The sequence below is a fragment of the Prionailurus bengalensis genome, chromosome B4 (assembly GCF_016509475.1).
Source record: "Prionailurus bengalensis isolate Pbe53 chromosome B4, Fcat_Pben_1.1_paternal_pri, whole genome shotgun sequence".
Lineage (NCBI taxonomy): Eukaryota > Metazoa > Chordata > Mammalia > Carnivora > Felidae > Prionailurus > Prionailurus bengalensis.
This window is the reverse complement of record NC_057358.1, coordinates 138,086,591-138,106,402: the sequence shown is the minus strand read 5'-3', so window position 1 is coordinate 138,106,402 and position 19,812 is coordinate 138,086,591. Positions and strand designations below refer to the sequence as shown.

General features: G+C 48.9%; 1 protein-coding gene across 1 annotated transcript in view; it reads right to left on the bottom strand.

The window, feature by feature from the left end:
- Positions 1 to 19,812, bottom strand: part of ATXN10 (ataxin 10) — a 167,064-nt gene that overhangs the window by 101,511 nt on the left and 45,741 nt on the right. The window contains 1 exon segment of the mRNA XM_043562909.1: positions 9,098 to 9,178. Within this exon segment, the coding sequence (XP_043418844.1) occupies positions 9,098 to 9,178 (81 nt within the window).

Sequence of the window (19,812 nt, the reverse complement as noted above, 5' to 3'; positions counted from 1 at the left end):
GTTTTTTCAAATCTTGACTTCTCTGATGTGACGTGGCTACAGAAATGAGCCCCTGCTATATGCCCTTTACTGTGAGCCCTTAATTCAGTTATTTCAGAAATGCTGTCAAGTTTTATAATGCATCCACAATATCAACAACAGCAACGTTCAGGGACTCACATCCATTCACAGCTCACTCCTGGGCTACTGAGCACTTTACACACATGGATCTCATTTACTCTACCGACACTCCAAGAGACAGGCACTGCCACTGGCCTGCACTCAGAATGGCAAACAGGGCTCAGTGAGGCCAATTCACACGCCCCATATCACACGTGCCGAGCTGCATCAGGACCCAGACACGGGATTCCAGCTCTCACTCCTGGGCCACAGGCCTCAGCCACTCACTTTGCTGTCCTTCCTGTGAAGGCTGGCTTTGTTTATTTCATCATTTTAGTTTACCAAGACATAAATCTGAAGACCAGACCTATTCGATTTTCCATCAACACTTATATTATCCCGTAAGTGTTTCTATTCAACAAACTCTTTCCTTCTCTGAGAAAAAAAAAAAACAAGTCTCACCCAGGGCAATCTATCCAGCATAAACCAAGCAGGATGTTTCTCAAAATTACGTTCTGACTTGAGATTACATGTATAATTCTCATTTATTTTTAAACCAGAAAGGACAGGAATGCTTAGCAAATAGGGGAAATTCACTTACAGTAGGCTTGGAGCGTTTCTTACCAAACAAACAAAAAAAAGAATTTGTTTACTCTTGCAAGTTTCAAGCATGAAATGAAACTATACCAAACTCTTCCTGTCTTTTTGCCAAATGATGGGAAAGATCATCCTTCTGGGAAAAAAAAAAAAAAATCACACACAGACCTTACTGGTTTTCAAAACTCCTAAAACCTTCAGATTTCTTACAGCAATTATTAATCCAAAATAAAACAGATGACCCCCCTCAACTGAGTACAAAAGAACAACAAACAGTGCAGTACTAGGGTCATTTTTGTTTTCCCTTATTCACACAGAAGCTTTAAAAATGAATGGGGTGCTCTCAGGCCGTAAAGTCAGGCTTTCCGCTTTCCCCAGGCAGGTCGACTTTCCGGGAATGCTGGGGAGGAGGCTACCTACTAGGTATGATCCAAAAGGAACCCAGATGTCTGCGCTAAAAATATTCTTTTTAAACTGGGAAAGCGTGACAATGGCTGCTAGGTATGACAAGTCATAAGCTCTGGTTTCAGGGAACTCAGCGCCTCGTGGACTCAGAACAGAGCACAGAAAAAGGAGGAGCAGACCCTGAAGGGGCTGTGTGAGGTCCAAGACAGAAAGAGTAGGCCCAGGGTGGTACCCAAGTTCGTCAGGCAGAGGCAGGAAGGCCCTGGAGTCCCAGGGGACACACGGAGGGAGGCCTGGAAGCGGCGGCTGCCAGATATGGTAACAGGTGCAGATGCTGCCTTCTTTACAGGCTCAGCAGAGGCCGTCCACCCCTCACACTCCTCCCTGCTCAGGCGAAGCACCTCTACTGTGTGACTGTAACACGGGACAGCAGAGCAGACGAGGACTTAAGTGATTTTAAGGGGGGGGGGGGGGGGAACCAGAACATGAATGTTCAAAATAAAAAAATACAAGTCAAGTTTAACTATCACCTGAGAATCAGTTATACTTCATTAAATGATCTGACTTCTATTCTGTTATCTGTCAATAAAAACCTTTAACGGCTCCCATCATCAGGGAGTGGGTCCAAACACTTTCGTCTGCCATTTACAAGGGGGCCGGCCCAACCAGAGGCCCCATCTAACTGTCCAACCCCCCCCTACATCTAGCCACCATCAAAAACCATCCGTCTCATCAAAATGTGGGACTCACACGTGGGACTTAACAGCTCAAGGAAGAATGTTTTTTCGAAATCATGTATTTTAACGGTGGATTACATTTGCCCCTCCATTTCTAAGCCAGAAAACGTGTGTACCGAAAAGTACCGTGTGATCCGGGACCGGGGGATGTCATGTGGGAAGCGTGACGCCTTCCAGTTGCAGGGGAACCACTCTGCACACTTGCTTGGAAACGTAACAAAATACCAGGGCTACTCACTCACTGACTTGGTGCCTCTCCCAGAGGTGAAGAACGAAGAAGCGAGACGTCAGAGACTAGCTATCTAAAGTCACACACCAGTGTGAGAGTCCTCCACCCTTCTTCAACCCACAAGTCCTCACTCGGGCTGCCACAGGCTCACCGGACACACCCCTTAACAGACCGAAGCTTCTGTAATTTTCTCTCTCGACCACTGGCTGTCATTAGCATTCTATTTCTGATTCACTTCTGATTAAATAGTTACACAGTCTGCCCTCAAAATCAGGATTCCCATTTCATTAAAAAAAAAAAAAAAAGGCAATATATATAGAGAGAGAGATATATACACATAAGGGAAATATATACGTTTAAGGGAAATATATACATTTAAGGGAAAATTCTACAGCAAAATTTATATCTGAAAGTCCTGCTTAGATTAATGCAAGCTCAATTTTTTTTTAATTTTTTTTTTTTTTTACATTCATTTATTTTTGAGAAACAGAGTGAGACAAAGCGTGAGCAGGGGAGGGGCAGAGAGAGAAAGAGACACAGAATCCGAAGCAGGCTCCAGGCTCTGAGCTGTCAGCACAGAGCCCGACGTGGGGCTCGAACCACAAACCGTGAGATCATGACCTGAGCCAAAGTCGGATGCTCAACCGACTGAGCCACCCAGGTGCCCAACGCAGGCTTAATGTTAATAGCCACACCTGTACCACCCTGAAATGGGTAAGGTGGTTGTGGGGGGACTGGAGTGAGGTACCAAGAAGCAGGGGGAGCTTGTAAGGGCGTGAGTTCTATGAGCAGGGCACGTAATAATAGTCTCTCCTTCTGGAAATAAAACGTCTGCAATTTGGGGCTCCTGGGTGGCTCAGTCAGTTGGCCGTCCAACTTCGGCTCAGGTCACGATGTCACGGTTCATGAGTTCGAGCCCCATGTCGGGCTCTGTGCTGACGGCTCAGGGCCTGGAGCCCACTTCGGATTCTGTGTCTCCCTCTCTCTCTGGCCCTTCCCCCATTCATGCTCTGTCTCTGTCTCAAAAATAAATCAACGTTAAAAAAAAAAGATTAAAAAAAAAATGTCTGCAGTTCAACTAAGGGCTGATGGCCCCAACGAACTGGAATTTACATCTGGACCGCCCCACAGATACCATTTGTTGAATGGGGTGCCATAAGGGCCAAAACCTGTATTAACCTGGACAAGCTAACCAAGATGCCGTGGCCGAACTAACGTCGCTCATCCCTAAGCTACAGGCATACGAGATTCCTGTGTGGTGGGGAAGGAGACTGTTGATTCTGGCATCAGACACGCTGAGTCCAACACTAGGCCGGCCACCTTGGCGGGGCAAATACCTTAACCCACGAAGCCTCCGATCCCGACGTGGAAAACGGCAAGAATGACACCTAGGTCGCGGGGTCTTTCGAGGACGAAGTGAAAGGCTGTAGGGTGCTACCCGGGGGGAAAGTCAAGGACGCAGAAGAGCAGGAGCACAGAAGCAACTCACTGACTGAGTGGTGACCGCATGCCAGGCACGGATCCCTTCATCCCACGTTTCAGTTAGTTATGGCCACGTCACGGGGAGGCTACCATCCGTACCCCTCCCCGACAGAAGAAACACAGACGCACAAGAGGAGGGAACTTCTCCAAAGCAGTGAGCCACGGAACCACCGCCGCTGTGCGCGTCACCCTGCTACAGAGATCACAAGCCTGGAAACTACAATAGTGTTTTCCGAGGGCAGCTGTGTCAATCTAATGATAGTGCGACTCACTGGGAAGGGGGACCAGAGAACTGCGTAAGTGCAGACCCTCGTTTCTGCCCATCAGTCACGGGAACTGCCTGGGACTCCGCAGCCACCGCTTCTCGCCAAGCGGCCTGGAGTCAACCGAGGGCACAGCCCAAAGCAGCTGCTCCAGGAAAGGGCAGCAAAACACGCCCAGCACCTTCCGGCCAGGCCCGCCCACACGAAAGGCAGGGGCGGTGTCTCGCTGTCACCTCGAGGCCCCAGGGACCACCAGCAGGCACTTAAGGAACACACCGCCTGTTTCACTGACCGATCCTCACACGATTTTAAATCCAGCAGCCGCTAACCCGACGGGCCACTGCAATTCAGCAGGCGGGGGCCGCGGCCAGGGCACCTCGTCAGGCGATTCGGAGGAAGCACCACGTATCCCCACAGGGTTCTCGAGTGGAGCCCCTCACGGGAACCACAAAACACAGGACACGGTCTCAGCGCCGTCACAGAGGTGGCGCCCACCTAGAACATCCATTCTAGATGCACAGGAAGCACGTTCGTTCACTGCCTGTCCCTGTTGAGAAAAACCCAATCTTTTGCATCCTATTAACCTGCAAACGTACCCCTCTGAGCGCAGAATTCCCCGTTACTGCCTTGAAAAGGGGTCTGTAGGGAACCCAAGAGCCTCTCCTCGATCACAGACGGAGTGCCTCTGCTGAGCCCCCCCACTCCCCTCCTCCCTGCGCCCTCCCCCCCGCCCCCCTGCACACACACCAGCACAGATACCATCAGCACTGAGGCCTCAGGCCCTTCAGCCAACTGTTCGAGGCAGTCACCACAAAAAGCTCAGGTGAGCTCTGAAAAGGACCTAAATGCACGAGTGTACACCTGACCCCGAACAACATAGGGGACAGAGGCAGCGACCCCCAATAGGGTCAGAAATCCGTATTTCACTTTTGACTCCCCCCAAACTTAACTACTAATGGCCCACTACTGACAAGAAGCATTACCAATAACACAAGCTGATTAAGACATATTTTGGATGTTATATGTGTTATATACTATATTCTTACAATAAAGTAAGCTAGAAAAAAGAAAAGGTTATTAAGAAAATCATAAGGTGGGGGGTCGCCTGGGAGGCTCAACTGGTTAAGGGTCGACTCTTGATTTTGGCTCAGGTCATGATCCCAGAGTTGTGGGATCAAGCTCTGGGTCAGGCTCCACCCTGAGCATGTAGTCTGCCTAAGGTTCTCTTTCTCTCTTTCTTTCTTTCTTTCTTTCTCCCTCTCTCTCTCTCTCTCTCTCTCTCTCTCTCTCTCCCCCTTTGCCCTTCACCCTTGCTCGTGCTCTGTGTCTAATAAAAAAAAGATGAAGAGGCGCCTGGGTGGCTCAGTTGGTTGAGGGTTGAGCATCCAACTTCAGCTCAGGTCATGATCTCACGGTTTGTGAGTTCGAGCCCCGCATCGCGCTTTGTGCTGACAGCCCGGAGCCTGGAGCCTGCTTCAGATTCTGTGTCTCCCTCTCTGTGGCCCTTCCCCATTCATGCTCTGTCTGTCTCTCTCTCTCAAAAATAAATAAACATCAAAAAAAAAAAGAAAGCTTTTGAAAAAAAAAGATACATAAAATTTTTTTTTTAAATTGAAGAAAAAAAAAAGAAAACAGAAGGAAGAGGAGAAAATACACTTACAGTCCTGTACTTACTGGAAAAACTTGGCACCTGTGCAGTTCACATCCATGGGCCCAAGGGTCAGCTGTACATTCACGAGGAGGAGAGGCGGGGGCCAGGACATTCCAGGCAGAGAAAGGGACACATGCAAAGGCAAGCAAGTACAGGGAAGGCCTCAAGAACTGAGAGGAGTTCTCTGTTGCCACTGTGGTGACCAGGAGAGAAGGGGCAGGGGTAGGAAATGAAGCAACATTATAAAGGGCCTCAAACAGCCACGCCACGGAATTTAACCGCGTCCTGGGCAGGCAGGACCTGCCACTGAAATGGCAGGGCGAGATCCATGCCGGTAGTACGGTAGGTAACAGAGAACGGGAAACAAACATCAGAACAATCGGACTTTAGGCCGCTGCCCTCCCATGGTCATGGCAGCCTGATTCAGGAGAGCTGAACAGCAGAAGCAACCTAAGTGTCCACCGACGGATGAGTGGGTAAACAAAACGTGGTCCATCCACACAACGGAAGAGGATCCAGCCTTGCAAAAGGAAGGAGAGGGGCGCCCGGGTGGCTCAGTCGGTTAGGCATCCAACTTCAGCTCAGGTCATGATCTCGCAGCTCGTGGGTTCGAGCCCCTGGGACGGGCTCTGTGCTGACAGCTTGGAGCCCGGACCCTGCTTCGGATTCTGTATCTCCCTCTCTATCTCTCAAAAATGAATAAAAGTTAAAAAAATTTTAAACCAAAAAAAAGGGAAGGAGATTCTGACACCTGACACAACACGGATGAACCTTGAGGGCATTATCATAAGTGAAATAAGCCAGTCATAACAAGGCAAAGACTACAGGATTCCACTTACGGGAGGCACTTGCTGTCATCAATATCATAGGGACAGAAAGTCAGATGATGGCTGCCAGGGGCTGGGGGAGGGGCGATGGGGAGCTGTTAATAAGGAAGCTCTGGTTTTGGAAGGTGAGGAAGTTCTGGAGGCTGGCCTCACAACAGTGTCGTGTACAGAGCGCTACTAAACTGCACACGTGAACACGGTTACTGTAGTACATCTGAAGTTATGTGTCCTTTATCACAACTTTTTAAAATCTTGTTCAATGTTTGTTTATTTTTGAGACAGAGAGAGAGCATGACTGGGGGAGGGGCAGAGAGAGAGGAAGACACAGAATCCGAAGCAGGCTCCAGGTTCCGAGCTGTCAGCACGGAGCCCGACACAGGGCTTGAACTCACGAGCTGTGAGATCGTGACCCGAGCCAAAGTCAGACGCTCAACCAACTGAGCCACCCAGGCGCCCTATCACAATTTTTTAAAAGGCCACAGCCGAAGTCCAGTCAAAGAGGACGTAAGGGTAAAGCAAAGGTGTGGTGAGAGCGAGCTCACCAGACACGGGGATGGCTCCCTCAGCAAGGCCACTGACCCGGGAACCGGAAAGGGGACCCCGAGGTTTCCGACGCGGCAGACGGTATGACCCGAGTAAGCGCACTTACTGGATAGACCTTCCCGACGATAAGAAAATTCATTCGCAGGGCACCCGGGTGGCTCAGTTAAGTATCCGACTTCAGCTCAGGTCATGACCCCATGGTTCAGGAGATCAAGCCCCACATGAGGTTCTCTGCTGTGAGCATGGAGCCTGCTTGGGATCCTCTGTCCTCCTCTCTCTCTCTGCTCCTCCCCCGCTCATTCTCTCTCCCTCTCTCTCTCACACACACACACACACACACACACACACACACACACACACACAAATAGATAAATAAATAAAATAAACGTTAAAAGACAAAATTCATTTGCCTCATGCTTTCATCCAAACAACCTTTTCTGGCACCTGTGACGTGCCAAGCACTGTCTGGGAAACGTGGGCACCCCAGAATCAAAGACAAAACCATTCCCTCTCAGGCTGACAGCCCAAGGGCGCTGTCACAAGGCAGCACGCAGGTGTGTGACACAATACGATGTACAATGAGTGACACGAGGAAAGGAAAGCGCTTCTCCTTTGGAAGAAAAGTAAAGAGGGGCGGTGACACGTGAGCAGATGCTCCATGAAGGGAAGCAGTGGCTGCGACTTTTTTTAAAATAAAAACGGAAAACGTTTAGTCTGGCACCGTCTTGGTTACATAACGGAGCAGCCTAAACACTGATCTTTTGTAAGGAATATGAAGAATACAAAATTGCATATTAAAATACAACTCAAGGGGCACGTGGGTGTCTCAATCGGTTAAGCGTCCGACTTCGGCTCAGGTCACGATCTCGCGGTCCGTGAGTTCGAGCCCCGCGTCGGGCTCTGCGCTGACAGCTCGGAGCCCGGAGCCTGCTTGGGATTCTGCGTCTCCCTCTCTCTCTGCCCCTCCCCTGCTCACACTCTGTCTCTCTGTCAAAAATAAATAAACATTAAAAAAAAATACAATTCAACCAGGCATTATTGTCCTCGCATTCAGGTATTCCTCACTGCAAAGCCATTTCCTAACTTATAGCCCTGTTCCTTGTGTCACATATTTTAGGTCAAAAACTACGAATAATTCTTTTTCTGCAACAGAAGTATGCATATGGTGGGGCGGGGGCACTGGGTTTATAAACATTTTATTTATTTATATTTTTTTAGCGTTTATTTTTGAGACACAGAGAGACAGAGCTTGAACGGGGGAGGGGCAGAGAGAGAGGGAGACACAGAATCCGAAGCGGGCTCCGGGCTCTGAGCCGTCAGCAGGGCTCAAACTCATGGACTGAGATCCTGACCTGAGCCGAAGTCGGACGCTTAACCGACTGAGCCACCCCGGCACCCCACAAACATGGCATTTAAACTGACTTTAAAAGCACAAACTTTTCCTCTTTGTCAAAGATATTAAAGATACGAGAGTTCCTCAACAAGACTACAAAGGAGCATACCCGGAACTGTTGGAAGCCAAACATACCGTAAGAATTTCAAAACCACGGCAATTATACAAATGGTGACTACAATCAAAAGATTAACATTTTTTACAGTTTTTCATCATTAGACCTGGGATTTCTAAGTTAAGTTTTATGTTTCCCGAGGCAGCGTCTCCAGTCAGGCTAGGAAAGCCACAAGCCGCCGGAGTCATACTGGAAATCGTTTCACACCGTCCTCTCCGTGTCCAGGTCTGGAAACCGAACCCCAACAGGGTAAAGGGCCCGGCTACGGGCACGTGAAGAACCACCATCACAACGAGGCACGGAGCCAGGGTCTCAGTGCTCTGAGGGCACTCTTCTTCCCACTGCCACGGCAGGGAGGTGGCAGATGGGCACCAACTTTGCCGGAAATACCTATGGGTCCCTACGAGCTTTGGTGGAGCACGTCCCACATCGTCACACCGGTGGCACGAACAGGAGCACGCTTCAAGGCGACAGACAGTCGTCAAGGGACAAGCCTGACACTGTGCTGGTCACGGTTTTCGAGCGCGCCCTCGCTCAACGATGCCATCAACCTGGACTCCGCAGCCCCACGTAAATCACTGCCCGTTGTGGCCGAGCGGTAATGCTAACCAGCCAATTTAAAACCATTCCCGACCCAGAAACATGTAGTTAGAGATTCTGTGCCAGCTAAGAAACCACACAGTTTTTCATTCATGTGTACGGGATACTCTATATGGAATGCTAAATACTCAAAACCACACTGGTTTTTGGGGTTACCTTTCTTGATTGCTCATTTTGGCATACATGGCTTTCACCAATTCCGGGCTTTTCAGAAAATGGTCTGTAATAATCAAGAACCTAAGAAAAAAGGAGGAAAAAGTGTGGTTACCAGAAACATAGTAAAATGGACATAGCCTTATCTCTCTATAGGCATTTTATACATAAAAACATTTCTTTTTATTGAATTTTTGATTTGCTGCAATATTAAAATGTTTTAAGAGGTTCGCAGGCGATTTTTCCATTAACAGCTAAAAGAAAATAAAAACCCTCAAAATAGGTTTCTCCAACCTTACCTCTGAAAAATGTACCGATATGATTCATTTATTCCACCGGAGGGAGGGGCCTACTCTGTATAGGTTTTATCTAAGTTTCATTTTCACAGTAACATGAAATTGACCTATAAGTTCAGGTATCAACAGAAAACACATTAAACTGTTTTACTCAGAAGGTTAAGTGCTAAAATCAACCAGAGCAACGGGACATGTCACACATTTTATTTAAACATATGCCAACAGCCTGGTAAGGCACACGGGCTTGATTACCTCGTCCGTAAAAGCTCTCGAGTTACCAACAAAACATCCTCACTGTCAAGCAAACCACTCATCTAAACTCAGAGATCAACGTATGAAGACCCGGAGGCAAAGATTACCAGCGTCCTTCTTCAAAGTACCCCTGTGACAACTAAAAAGACTGTGTCGTATTATTAATTACTTCTGAATCGTATCTGCCGGAGGGCGTCTCCAGTCTTAGGAACTAAAGAGGATACTGTTTATAACCATGGTTATAGCAGTAAGGGTGACTGTGAAGCATTAAATATATTTATGGACATGGTTCATCTAACTCTTTAACCAAAAAGTTAACAGATGTGTTTCAGCATAACCAAATGATGCAGATTAACGACAACACGTCGTCACTCATAAAACACCAAAAGCTAAATAAGTATTCTATTTCTTCACAGCCTTCAAAATAACTGATTGACACTTTGATACGAAATATTTCTAGTAATAACGGATATATCCAAAATTCTCAGACAGTTTTCATACGAGGTTAAGTCCTCAAACTGCAACGGCAGAAACTGACGCATTTCAAGCCAGATTCGCAGAAGTGATCGTAAAGCACGTTCATAATTGAGCCTTCTGGAGCTCAACACATTTTCCCAAGAACATTCGTTCAAAGCGCAATGCTCCAAACGGCCAGGAGCTAGGTCAGAAGCCGTCTTCCCAAACGCTAACAGTGGAGAAAGATTCACACACAGAGAATTAGACAAAAATGTCTTAGGGGCAACACACACACTTCATGGATCAGAGTAAAAACAAAGTTTATCTAACCAGAGGGCCAGGTCAGGACGTTCAGGAGGCCGGAGGAGAGCAGAGCATTTAAATTACCGGTGACAAAAAGGACTTGGAAAAACGGCATGGCAGTGCGCTCAGGGAACCACAGCCAGGAAAACACGATGAGGGTTTAAAGAGGGTTTCAGAGGGCGCCAGGGTGGCTCAGTCGGTTAAGCGTCCGACTTCGGCTCAGGTCATGATCTCGCAGTTTGTGGGTCCGAGCCCCACGTCAGGCTCTGCGCTGACGGCTAACTCCATGACGACCATGCCCTCCTTTGAGACACTGGGCATGGCGCCCTTTCTTTTTTTGACCAATTTTATTGATCTTAAAGAAACAATCTTGCCTTGGTTAATTTTTTCTAGTGTGTTTCTGTTTTCTGGGTCACTGACTTCGGCCCCGATTTCTTACCGTTCGCTTTGTCCTGCTGCCTACTCGGGTTTTACTGTGCTCTTCTGTCTTCACAAAGTACAACCTAAGGTCACTGCTTTCAGACCTTTCTTCTTTTCTGGTAGAAACATTTAAAATTATAAATTGCCTTGCAAGCACTGCTTTAGCTTTATCCCACAAATCCTTAGACTTTCATTATCCTTCAGTTCAAAAGACTAACTGGCCCTGTGATTTCTCCTTTGACAAATCAATTATTTAGATGAGCTAAATGCCAGAAACTTGGAATATTTCTAGATATCATCTGATTATGGTTTTCTAATGTAAATTCACTGCGGTCAGAGACTCTGTCTCTGTCTGTTCTCAATCATTCTCATATATTTACTGAGACTTTACAGCCCAGACTAGGGTCTAGATTGGTGAACATGACATGTGCAGTTGAAAAGAAAGTAGATTTTCCAAGTTCTGAGATGATATCCTACAACATCTCTCAGGTGAAGGTGGTTCTGAGTTCATCTATGTCCACACTGACATCTGTCCACTCCAGTGAATGGCTGAAAAGCAGGAGTTAACATCTCCAACTATCACTCCCAATTCCAAGCATAAAGGACTCACAATGTACCCTCCTACCTCAGACAACCATAAATGCAGGGAAAACACGACACTACAGTTTTTAGACAACCGACAAAAGACCCAAGTCAAGTAGGTTGTGGAAATGAAAGGCACTTTGGAGAATTTCTTCCTAAACAAATAAAACATTCTAATAAGCGTGTGATAAATGTGATTTCAGGTCAGTATGTTTATAAAATCCTTACGGCCCAACAGCAGACTGGGACACACTCGGTGGAGGAAGGGGTAAGTCTCCCACGGTGGAGTGGGTGCTGAACAGGTGGAAATGGAGCTGAAAAAGTTTCCAGGGACGTGGGGCGGTGAGGGCAAGGGCGATGGGCAGGGACAGAGGAAAGACGCGTCACAGTCACTGTGGCGCTCGGCCGCCGTGACCACCTACAGCGCCTAGAGCAGAAAGGAAAGCGGATCCGCACTTTCACCTTTACACCGAGAAGCGCAACCACAGCAAACAGCTAAACCTCAAAAGTGAAATGACACAACACTGACGAAACCCTGAGTAGGGCAAAGACCTCTGCGTCCATCACCAAAAATCTATAGGACATAAAAAGACGGACAACTTCATCTACCAAGACATCAAAAAAAATTTTTTAATGTTTATTTATTTTGAGGGAGGGGGCATGAGTGGGAGAGAGGAGCAGAGAGAGGAAGAGGGGATCCCCGGCAGGCTCCACACTCAACAGGGAGCCCAACGCGGGGCTCGATCCCACAACCGCGAGATCACGACCTGAGCCGAGATCAAGAGTCAGATGGTTAACCGACCGAGCCACCCGGGCGCCCCTCAAAACTTTTTACAAAAAAAATGCCACACACAAAATCAAAAGACAAGGAAGTGAGACAAATATCTGCGTTTTATTTCATAGAAAAGACCACCGGCCCTAATTTAGAAAATATTCTTCAGCTACAGATAAGACCGACCTCCTAAAGGAAAAACAGGTCAAGAAAACGAGAACGAACATAAAAGAAAAATAGGCTCTTCAACATCTAAAACGGTGCTCAGCCTCGGAACAAGAAAAACAGAAGATAAAACTCTGTAACGACGCCACTTCAAACCTCGGCAAGATCGGCGCTCCCAACACTTTGAGAGCACACTCCGTTAGCACCGAGGTAGCAAACCGGGTCCTCTCAACGGCCAAGGGGAGTGTCCGTTGGTACAACAGCTACGAAGGACCTCTTGGCAGTATCTGTTAAAATATAAAAAGCACGTTTCCTTCGGCCTAGTAACTGCACCGATGAGTTTATCGGACAGTCGTACTCGCCAACGTGCAACGTGACATATGTACGAACGAAGCTACTTACCGCCACATTCTGTAGCTACGAAACGCGGGGGGCCTAGATGTTCACCAGTAAGGGGCCGATGAAATAAATCGCAATACAGTCGCACAACGGAAGACAAAAGAAAGTTCTTTATATACTTCTAGGGAAAGATCTCACAAGTCTACCATCTGGTTAGAAAAGCAGGAGACTCAACGGTGTGTCGAGGACGAACGGGCGGCCCACCTGTTCAGGGGCCGGGGCCGGAGGAGCTATGAATGGAATGGGAGAATGAATCTCCCCCCCCAAGTTAAAAAGATCATTTAAGTATATCCTGGGAAATTCACCTCAAGTTGGTTTCTCCTTACTGCCCTACGGTGGTGCGACGCCACCTGGTGGCCCGGGCGGCTCAGCGTCCCAGGGACAGGGCCGTGGCGGTGGAAGCATCCGGTCGGTCTGTCTTACCAGGAGCTACTTCTGGGCAGGGGAAGCTCAGCCATTTCTCCAAAGCGACTTGACTAACAAATCTCTACGTCTCTCCCCAAACGGACACAGAAAAACAGAAACCCAAGACGAGGTCACTTCACCTCCCTGTCAGGGCGACTCAGCGGCACAGCGCTCAGGTCACCTAAAATCTTGGATACAAAGCACCACTACCGCGCAGTCCTCACCGCCCCCTGCAGCGCGACTGCACTTGCCAAGCACGTCGCCCACGACACGCTGCCAGGGCGCCTCTCCTCTCCCCCCGGTGCCAACGCCGTGCCCTCTCCCGACCCGCGCTGCCCTCGGCCCGGAGTTTCAGCTCCCGCTCTCCAGAAGCCCCCCTCGCAGGCGAGCTCCCAGCCCCGGGCTTCCACGGCACCCCGTGCTCCGTCTTCTGGAACTTCCACGCTGGCCGCACCACAGGACGTCTCCGCTTAGGTGCACGGTGGGCGTCTCTAATCCTGCACGGCCTGCACAGAACTCCCGATCTCCCCACCGCCGGCCAACAAGCCCAGACCCTGGCCGGCGCCCCTGCCTTTCTGCTCCCAACCTCACCCCACACCCCCAACCCGCATGAAGCCCCACGGGCTCTCCCTGCAGAGCACATTCAACCTGCGCGCTTCTCCTCACCCCCACGCCACCACCCTCAGCCAAGCCGCCCGCGCCCCCTGCCCGGACCTGGAGGCCACGGCTGCCCCCACTCTACTCAGCCCCCCCAACCCCCAGCTCAGCCTCCGCCCGGAGGCCAGAGGGAGCTTTTAAATCGCAGACCAGGTCAGTACAAATTCTGCTCAGAACTCTGCGAGCCCCTCCCATGGCACAGAGAGAAGTCCAACGACGTCTTCCTGGCTCACGAGGCCCGTCTTCCCGGTTCACGAGGCCCGAAGCAACTGGTTTCCAGCCGCCCCTCGGGCTGTGTGTCCCGCCCAGGGCTCTGAAACCACCCTGGGCCCTGTCCCGCAACAGAGGCCTCTGCTGGGACGAGGGGTGGGGGGAGGGGGGAAGGGGGTCTCCGCACTCTGGGGACTCACTGCTCCACATGTCCCTCCCGACTGGCCTCCACCTTTACCACACAGGCTATCAAGCAGGCCGGTGACCCTATTCTCAGCTCAGTGTCACTGCCTCAGGAGGGACTTCCCTGAACTCCCAATTCCAAAGCAGCACCCGGCCCCTCCAAGCCCCATCACCGCACTGGAGGACTCTGCTGAAGTCAAATACTCCTTGTTTTTCTTCACAGTCTGTGCCCCGCACCAATCGTATTTAAATGATTACTAATAAGGGGCACCAGGGTGGCTCAGTCAGCTAAGCATCTGACTTCGGCTCACGTCATGATCTCACGGTTCGGGAGTTCGAGCCCCAAGTCGGGCTCTGTGCTGACAGCTCGGAGCCTGGAGCCTGCTTCGGATTCTGTGTCTCCTTCTCTCTCTCTCTGCGCCTCCCTCACTCTCTCTCTCTCTCTCTCTCTCAAAAATAAACAAACATTAAAAAAAATTTTTTTAATAAAAAATAAGTTACTACGAATAAAACAGCAAATGCTACACTGTTTGCTCCGAGCCGAGCACCACTCAAAGGACAGCTTTGTCAACACAACTGGGTGTGTATCTTTTCTCAGGCATTTATCTGGCATCTTATGTATTTATTTGGGGGGTTTTTGTTCATTATCGGTCTCTCTCCCTAAATGTCATAATGTCTTCTTAATTTTGAACCTCCAGAACCACAAACACTGCCTGGCACAGGTTAAAGACTCAATCAATGATCACTGACTTCATTAATCAGTTCCTGTTTGAAGTGAGCGTTTTAAGTTTCCTGAGTTTCCTACAAGCGTGCACAGGGCAGGAGGGGTCTCTAACTCCCAAGTTCTCCGAGAGAAAAGCAGGTCAGATCGTCGCACGGAGGGCAAATTATTCCTTGCGCGGAGCCCAAAGCCCCTTCTCCTGGGCACGGTGGACAGGCCTGCCAGCAGGGTCCTCACGGCAGACCCGAAGTCGGTCAGAGCAAAGCTGCTTCAGAGTGTTTGCCAGTGCAAGCCAGGCCCCAGACTGGAGGTGGGGGCGGGGGGCGGGGGGTTACTATGGGCTCTCAGGTCAGTACATCAACCCAGGAGACGTTGATGAGCACCTAGGGACGCACAGATGGACTGTTCAGTTTTCAGAGTTTCTTTGCATTTCTGAGTTACCCAGGCAAGTACTGGGTGGCAATGAGGTCAAGGTCACACTCACTGGGTCACCAGTCAAATGCGACACCATACGCTTTAACAGTCACCAGAATTAAATACCAGCTCGTTCGCTTTAACCAAATGTAATTAAAAGGGCAAAGCCATCGGAGCAAAGGGCAAGAATGACATCTTCCCGTGATGCCACATAAGAAGAGGCTGGAACGAGCACTGCCGCTGAGGCCTCAGAGCGACAGCAAGGGACACGGTGTTGTCAGCCGACAGTCCCCAAGGCAGACCAACCACCCCAGCGCCCGTGTTGTTTTTATTTTTACTTTCTTAAGTAGGCTGTATGCCCGGCGTGGAGCCCAATGTGAGGCTTTAACTCTCGATCCCAAGATCAAGACCTGATCTGGGATCAAAAGCCAGACGCGTAAGCAACTGAGCCACCCAGGCGCCCCAATCCACGTGCCTTTAAACACAGGGGACGTGAGGGGCGCCTGGGTGGCGCAGTCGGTCAGGCGTCCGACTTCAGCCAGGTCACGATCTCGCGGTCCGGGAGTTCGAGCCCCGCGTCGGGCTCTGGGCCGATGGCTCGGAGCCTGGAGCCTGTTTCCGATTCTGTGTCTCCCTCTCTCTCTGCCCCTCCCCCGTTCATGCTCTGTCTCTCTCTGTCCCAAAAATAAATAAACGTTGAAAAAATAAAAAATAAAAAAATAAACACAGGGGACGTGAAGTTCAAAAGCGTGGAAGCGTCTGACCTAAATCAGCCCCGTCGTTTAAGAATTAAAGAAAAAGAGGCCCACAGAGGTTTAGTGTCCTGGGGAAGGTCCCTCAGTTACCTGAAAGTCAAGACAAGAGCTCCATCTCTGACTTCCGGGGCTTCTCTGAAAATGCTCCCCTTTAGAGAGCTTGCCGCTTGCTCAAGCAGCCCTTTGGGAGAGAAGTTTCAGGTGAACTTAGCGTCTGGTTCTTCGTGTCATCTTCAGTTCAAAGTGACCAAGAGTAAAATTCCTCCATTCTTTTTTTCCGTTTTCTTTTGCGAAAGATTTTACCTTTAAGTAACATCTGCACCCAACATGGGGCTCAAACCCACATCCCTGAGATCAAGAGTCTCACGCTCCACGGACTGAGCCAGCCACGCGCCCCCTCCATTTTTTTTTTCCCCACACAAGAAAGAGGAAACGTCTACTGGTGAGTGAAGATAGCGGCATCTGTACTTTAACGATTTCGAGGACGAGAATAACTGTCACTCACCTTCAACCTATGCAAAGGGCAGGAAAAAAGCATCCTGTGTGGACATCCATACAAACAACTGAATTCTCCGCTACCACGTTATGGCGTAACATCCAGCGTCCGATACTGATGGCAAATACGCAACAGAGCAACGAGAAGATGCCGACGGGAGGGCGACCTTTTCCTTGCACCTTGAAAGCGGTCACTGCGATGGCTGTCAATCACGCGTGTCTGTGTTAGTTCCCGAGATTGTTTTTCTAAACGTAATATATTCTCCATGCCAGCATGTCGCATCAAGTTACAAGTGCAATTCTCAACTTTCAACTTAGAATCCACTGCATGTACTTTCTTACCGAACGTCGGCTCGGGGGGAAACGAAGACAAAGACTTTTACAACAACGAGAGACCCAACCGTGGTCAATGCTTCCTAAGTTACAGATTTGACATCTGTGATTAAACTCTTCTGGAGAACAACCATCTCTGTAAATTCCGAAATTCTGTGGCAGTGTTGTGTGAGGGAGGTGGGTCCTTCTGATCCGAAACCTGAAACGCCACAAGGACATCTAGAGACTGTAAGTAAGGCTCCACTAACACTCCAGACGTCACGGAAGAGAACAAATGGTCTTGAGGAGGGTCAGAAATATCTTCTAGCAAAGGCAGGAGTTGGAGTAGAAAGGGCATCAGAGAAAGAGATTTATTTTACAAAAAGAGAAAACGAGAAATGCGATACTTTTAAGTCCTGAACTGCACGCACAGACACACGAGCTGAACGCTCTCCCTCACGTGCACGAGGGTCCCAGGCCGGCTTCGCCTATTACTTTCTGTTTCTGGTGCCAAAACGGACTCATGCAGGCCAAGAGGCAAAACGCCTCCGCTTAATCTTGAAATTCATCACCGAAATGTGATTACAGAAAAGCTAACATTCACAAATCAAGCTGTCGACGTCAAAGCACTGACCACATATCTGCATCATTTTCAATACTGGCTAAAAACCCAGATGCATCAAGGTCCTTCTTTCCATCTCCTTTCTCTCGATCTTCCTCATTTATAAATGGTGTTAATAAGGTATGTGAACAATTACAGACAGATTAATTATTGTCTACAGGACGGTGTTCCTACTCCACGCAGAAAGTGCTAAAAGCCATCTCGAAGCATCAAGAAGCAGACATACAGGGGAACCTGGGCGGCTCAGTTGGTTAGGTGTCCAACTCTCCATCTTGGCTCGGGTCATGATCTCACGTTTGTGAGTTCAAGCCCCTCCTCGGGCTCCACACTGAGAGCGCGGGGCCTCCTTGGGATTCTCCCTCTCTCTCTCTGCCCCTCCCCTGCTTGCTCTCTCTCTCTCTCTCTCTCTCTCTCTCAAAATAAATGAATAAACTTAAAAAAAAAAAAAAGACAAAGAGCAGTATGCCACTGACAAACGGAGTTATTGCTAAAGTTAAGGTTTTAGGGAAATTTTTTCAAACGAGATCCCTGTCTTATCCCCACTTCCACATAAGCACGAAGCACACAGTATCAAAGCCACACTTACAATATATCTCAGGGACTGTGAAAACCTAGAAAATGCTTTCATACCGCACTAATTAAGCAAAGAATCTGATTTAACCAGGTTCTGGAAAAAGAACGCTATTCGTTTCTGAGGACGGGGAAATCCCACCCACGGCTGCTTCCTACAGCAATCTGGACAAAGCTTCCAAAGCTGGTATAGAAAGGAACTTTCTTCTCTTTGACAAGTAAGTAACATCTTCACTAAGGCAGAAAATCCCCCTAGAACACAAATAAGCTATAACCTCAGCAAAAGACAGCAGCCGGGATCTCCTAAGGCACCTTTACTGTAGGATTTAGAGGAGTCCAAACACCCAAGACCTAACCCCTGGATTCATGCGGGGTCATCTCAGAGCAGGAAAACGTCCTTCACACCTACAAACAAAAGGAGCAAATATTTTTAGAAGGACATTATCCCAATAACTCAAACCGAGTAACGCCAGAGCCCTTGGCGCCCACGCTTCCCTGCGTCCCTGGTGTATCCAAACAAAGGACCCGGCTACTGAAACCTTGCATTTGTCCCTTTCCAAGAAAAGACACCAAACCCATGAATTCTAACACTGTTGTGTCTTGTACTCTTTGCCAACCATCCCATCGTGTCAGCAGGCGGGACGGAGAAGGGCGGATGCTCCCTAATTGTCAGAAATGGACGGGTTCATATTTAACAGTAAAAAGTAACCATGTTGTCGGAAGCCTCTGGATGCTGGGACAGCTCAGAGACTGCGTCTCATCTCACTGCGCTTTGCAAGGAACGCACTTTGCACAAACTGAAGGCCTGTGGCTGGCGCCCAGCAAGTCTGTCGGTGCCATTTCTCTAACATTTGCTTGTGTCTCTGGTCACATTCCAGGAATTCTCGCAGTATTTCAAACTTGTTTATTATTGTATTTGTTACGATGATCTGTGACCAGTGATTATCCTTCACTGAAAGCTCAGGTGATGGTTAGCATTTTTCAGCAATAAAGTGTTTTTTAAGTAAAGTACATACACTGCTTTTTTAAGAGCTAATGCTATTGCACACTTCGTAAACTACCCTACGGTGTAAACACAACTTTTTTTTTTTTTAATGTTTATTTATTTTTGAGAGAGGCAGAGCGTGAGCAGGGGAGGGGCAGAGAGAGGGGAAGACACAGAATCCAAGGCAGGCTCCAGGCTCCGAGCTGTCAGCACAGAGCCTGACGCGGGGCTCGAACCCATGAACCGCAAGATCGTGACCTGAGCCGAAGTCAGACGCTTAACCGACTGAGCCACCCAGGCGCCCCAACACTGCTTTTACATGCACTGGGAAGCCAAAAACTTCACTTGAGTCTTTTTACTCCAATACTCGCTTTACTGCAGTGGTCTGGAACCAGACCTGCAGCATCGCTGACAAAATACGGCTGTATTTTGTGATCTCATTCTTCTCATTCCTGTTTAGCGAACGCGCAGCTCCTCTAACACAAATCAAAGTGTCAGCGCCGCGTCAGCGGAAGACATCAGTTACCACCGCCACTTTCCATCCTTCTTCCTGGCCGCTTCCATCTGGTGACCCGTGAGAACTCTCACTTGAGCTCCTCCGAAGCAGACTGCACCTTCTGCCCTTGACCCCTGCTGCCAGAAAACTGCCGACGGCCAAAACCCAGATCTGAGACACTTAACACACGAAACAGACTTCCACTGAAAACTGTGCTGAGTAAGCAGACTCTAAGGATTCATCCACCG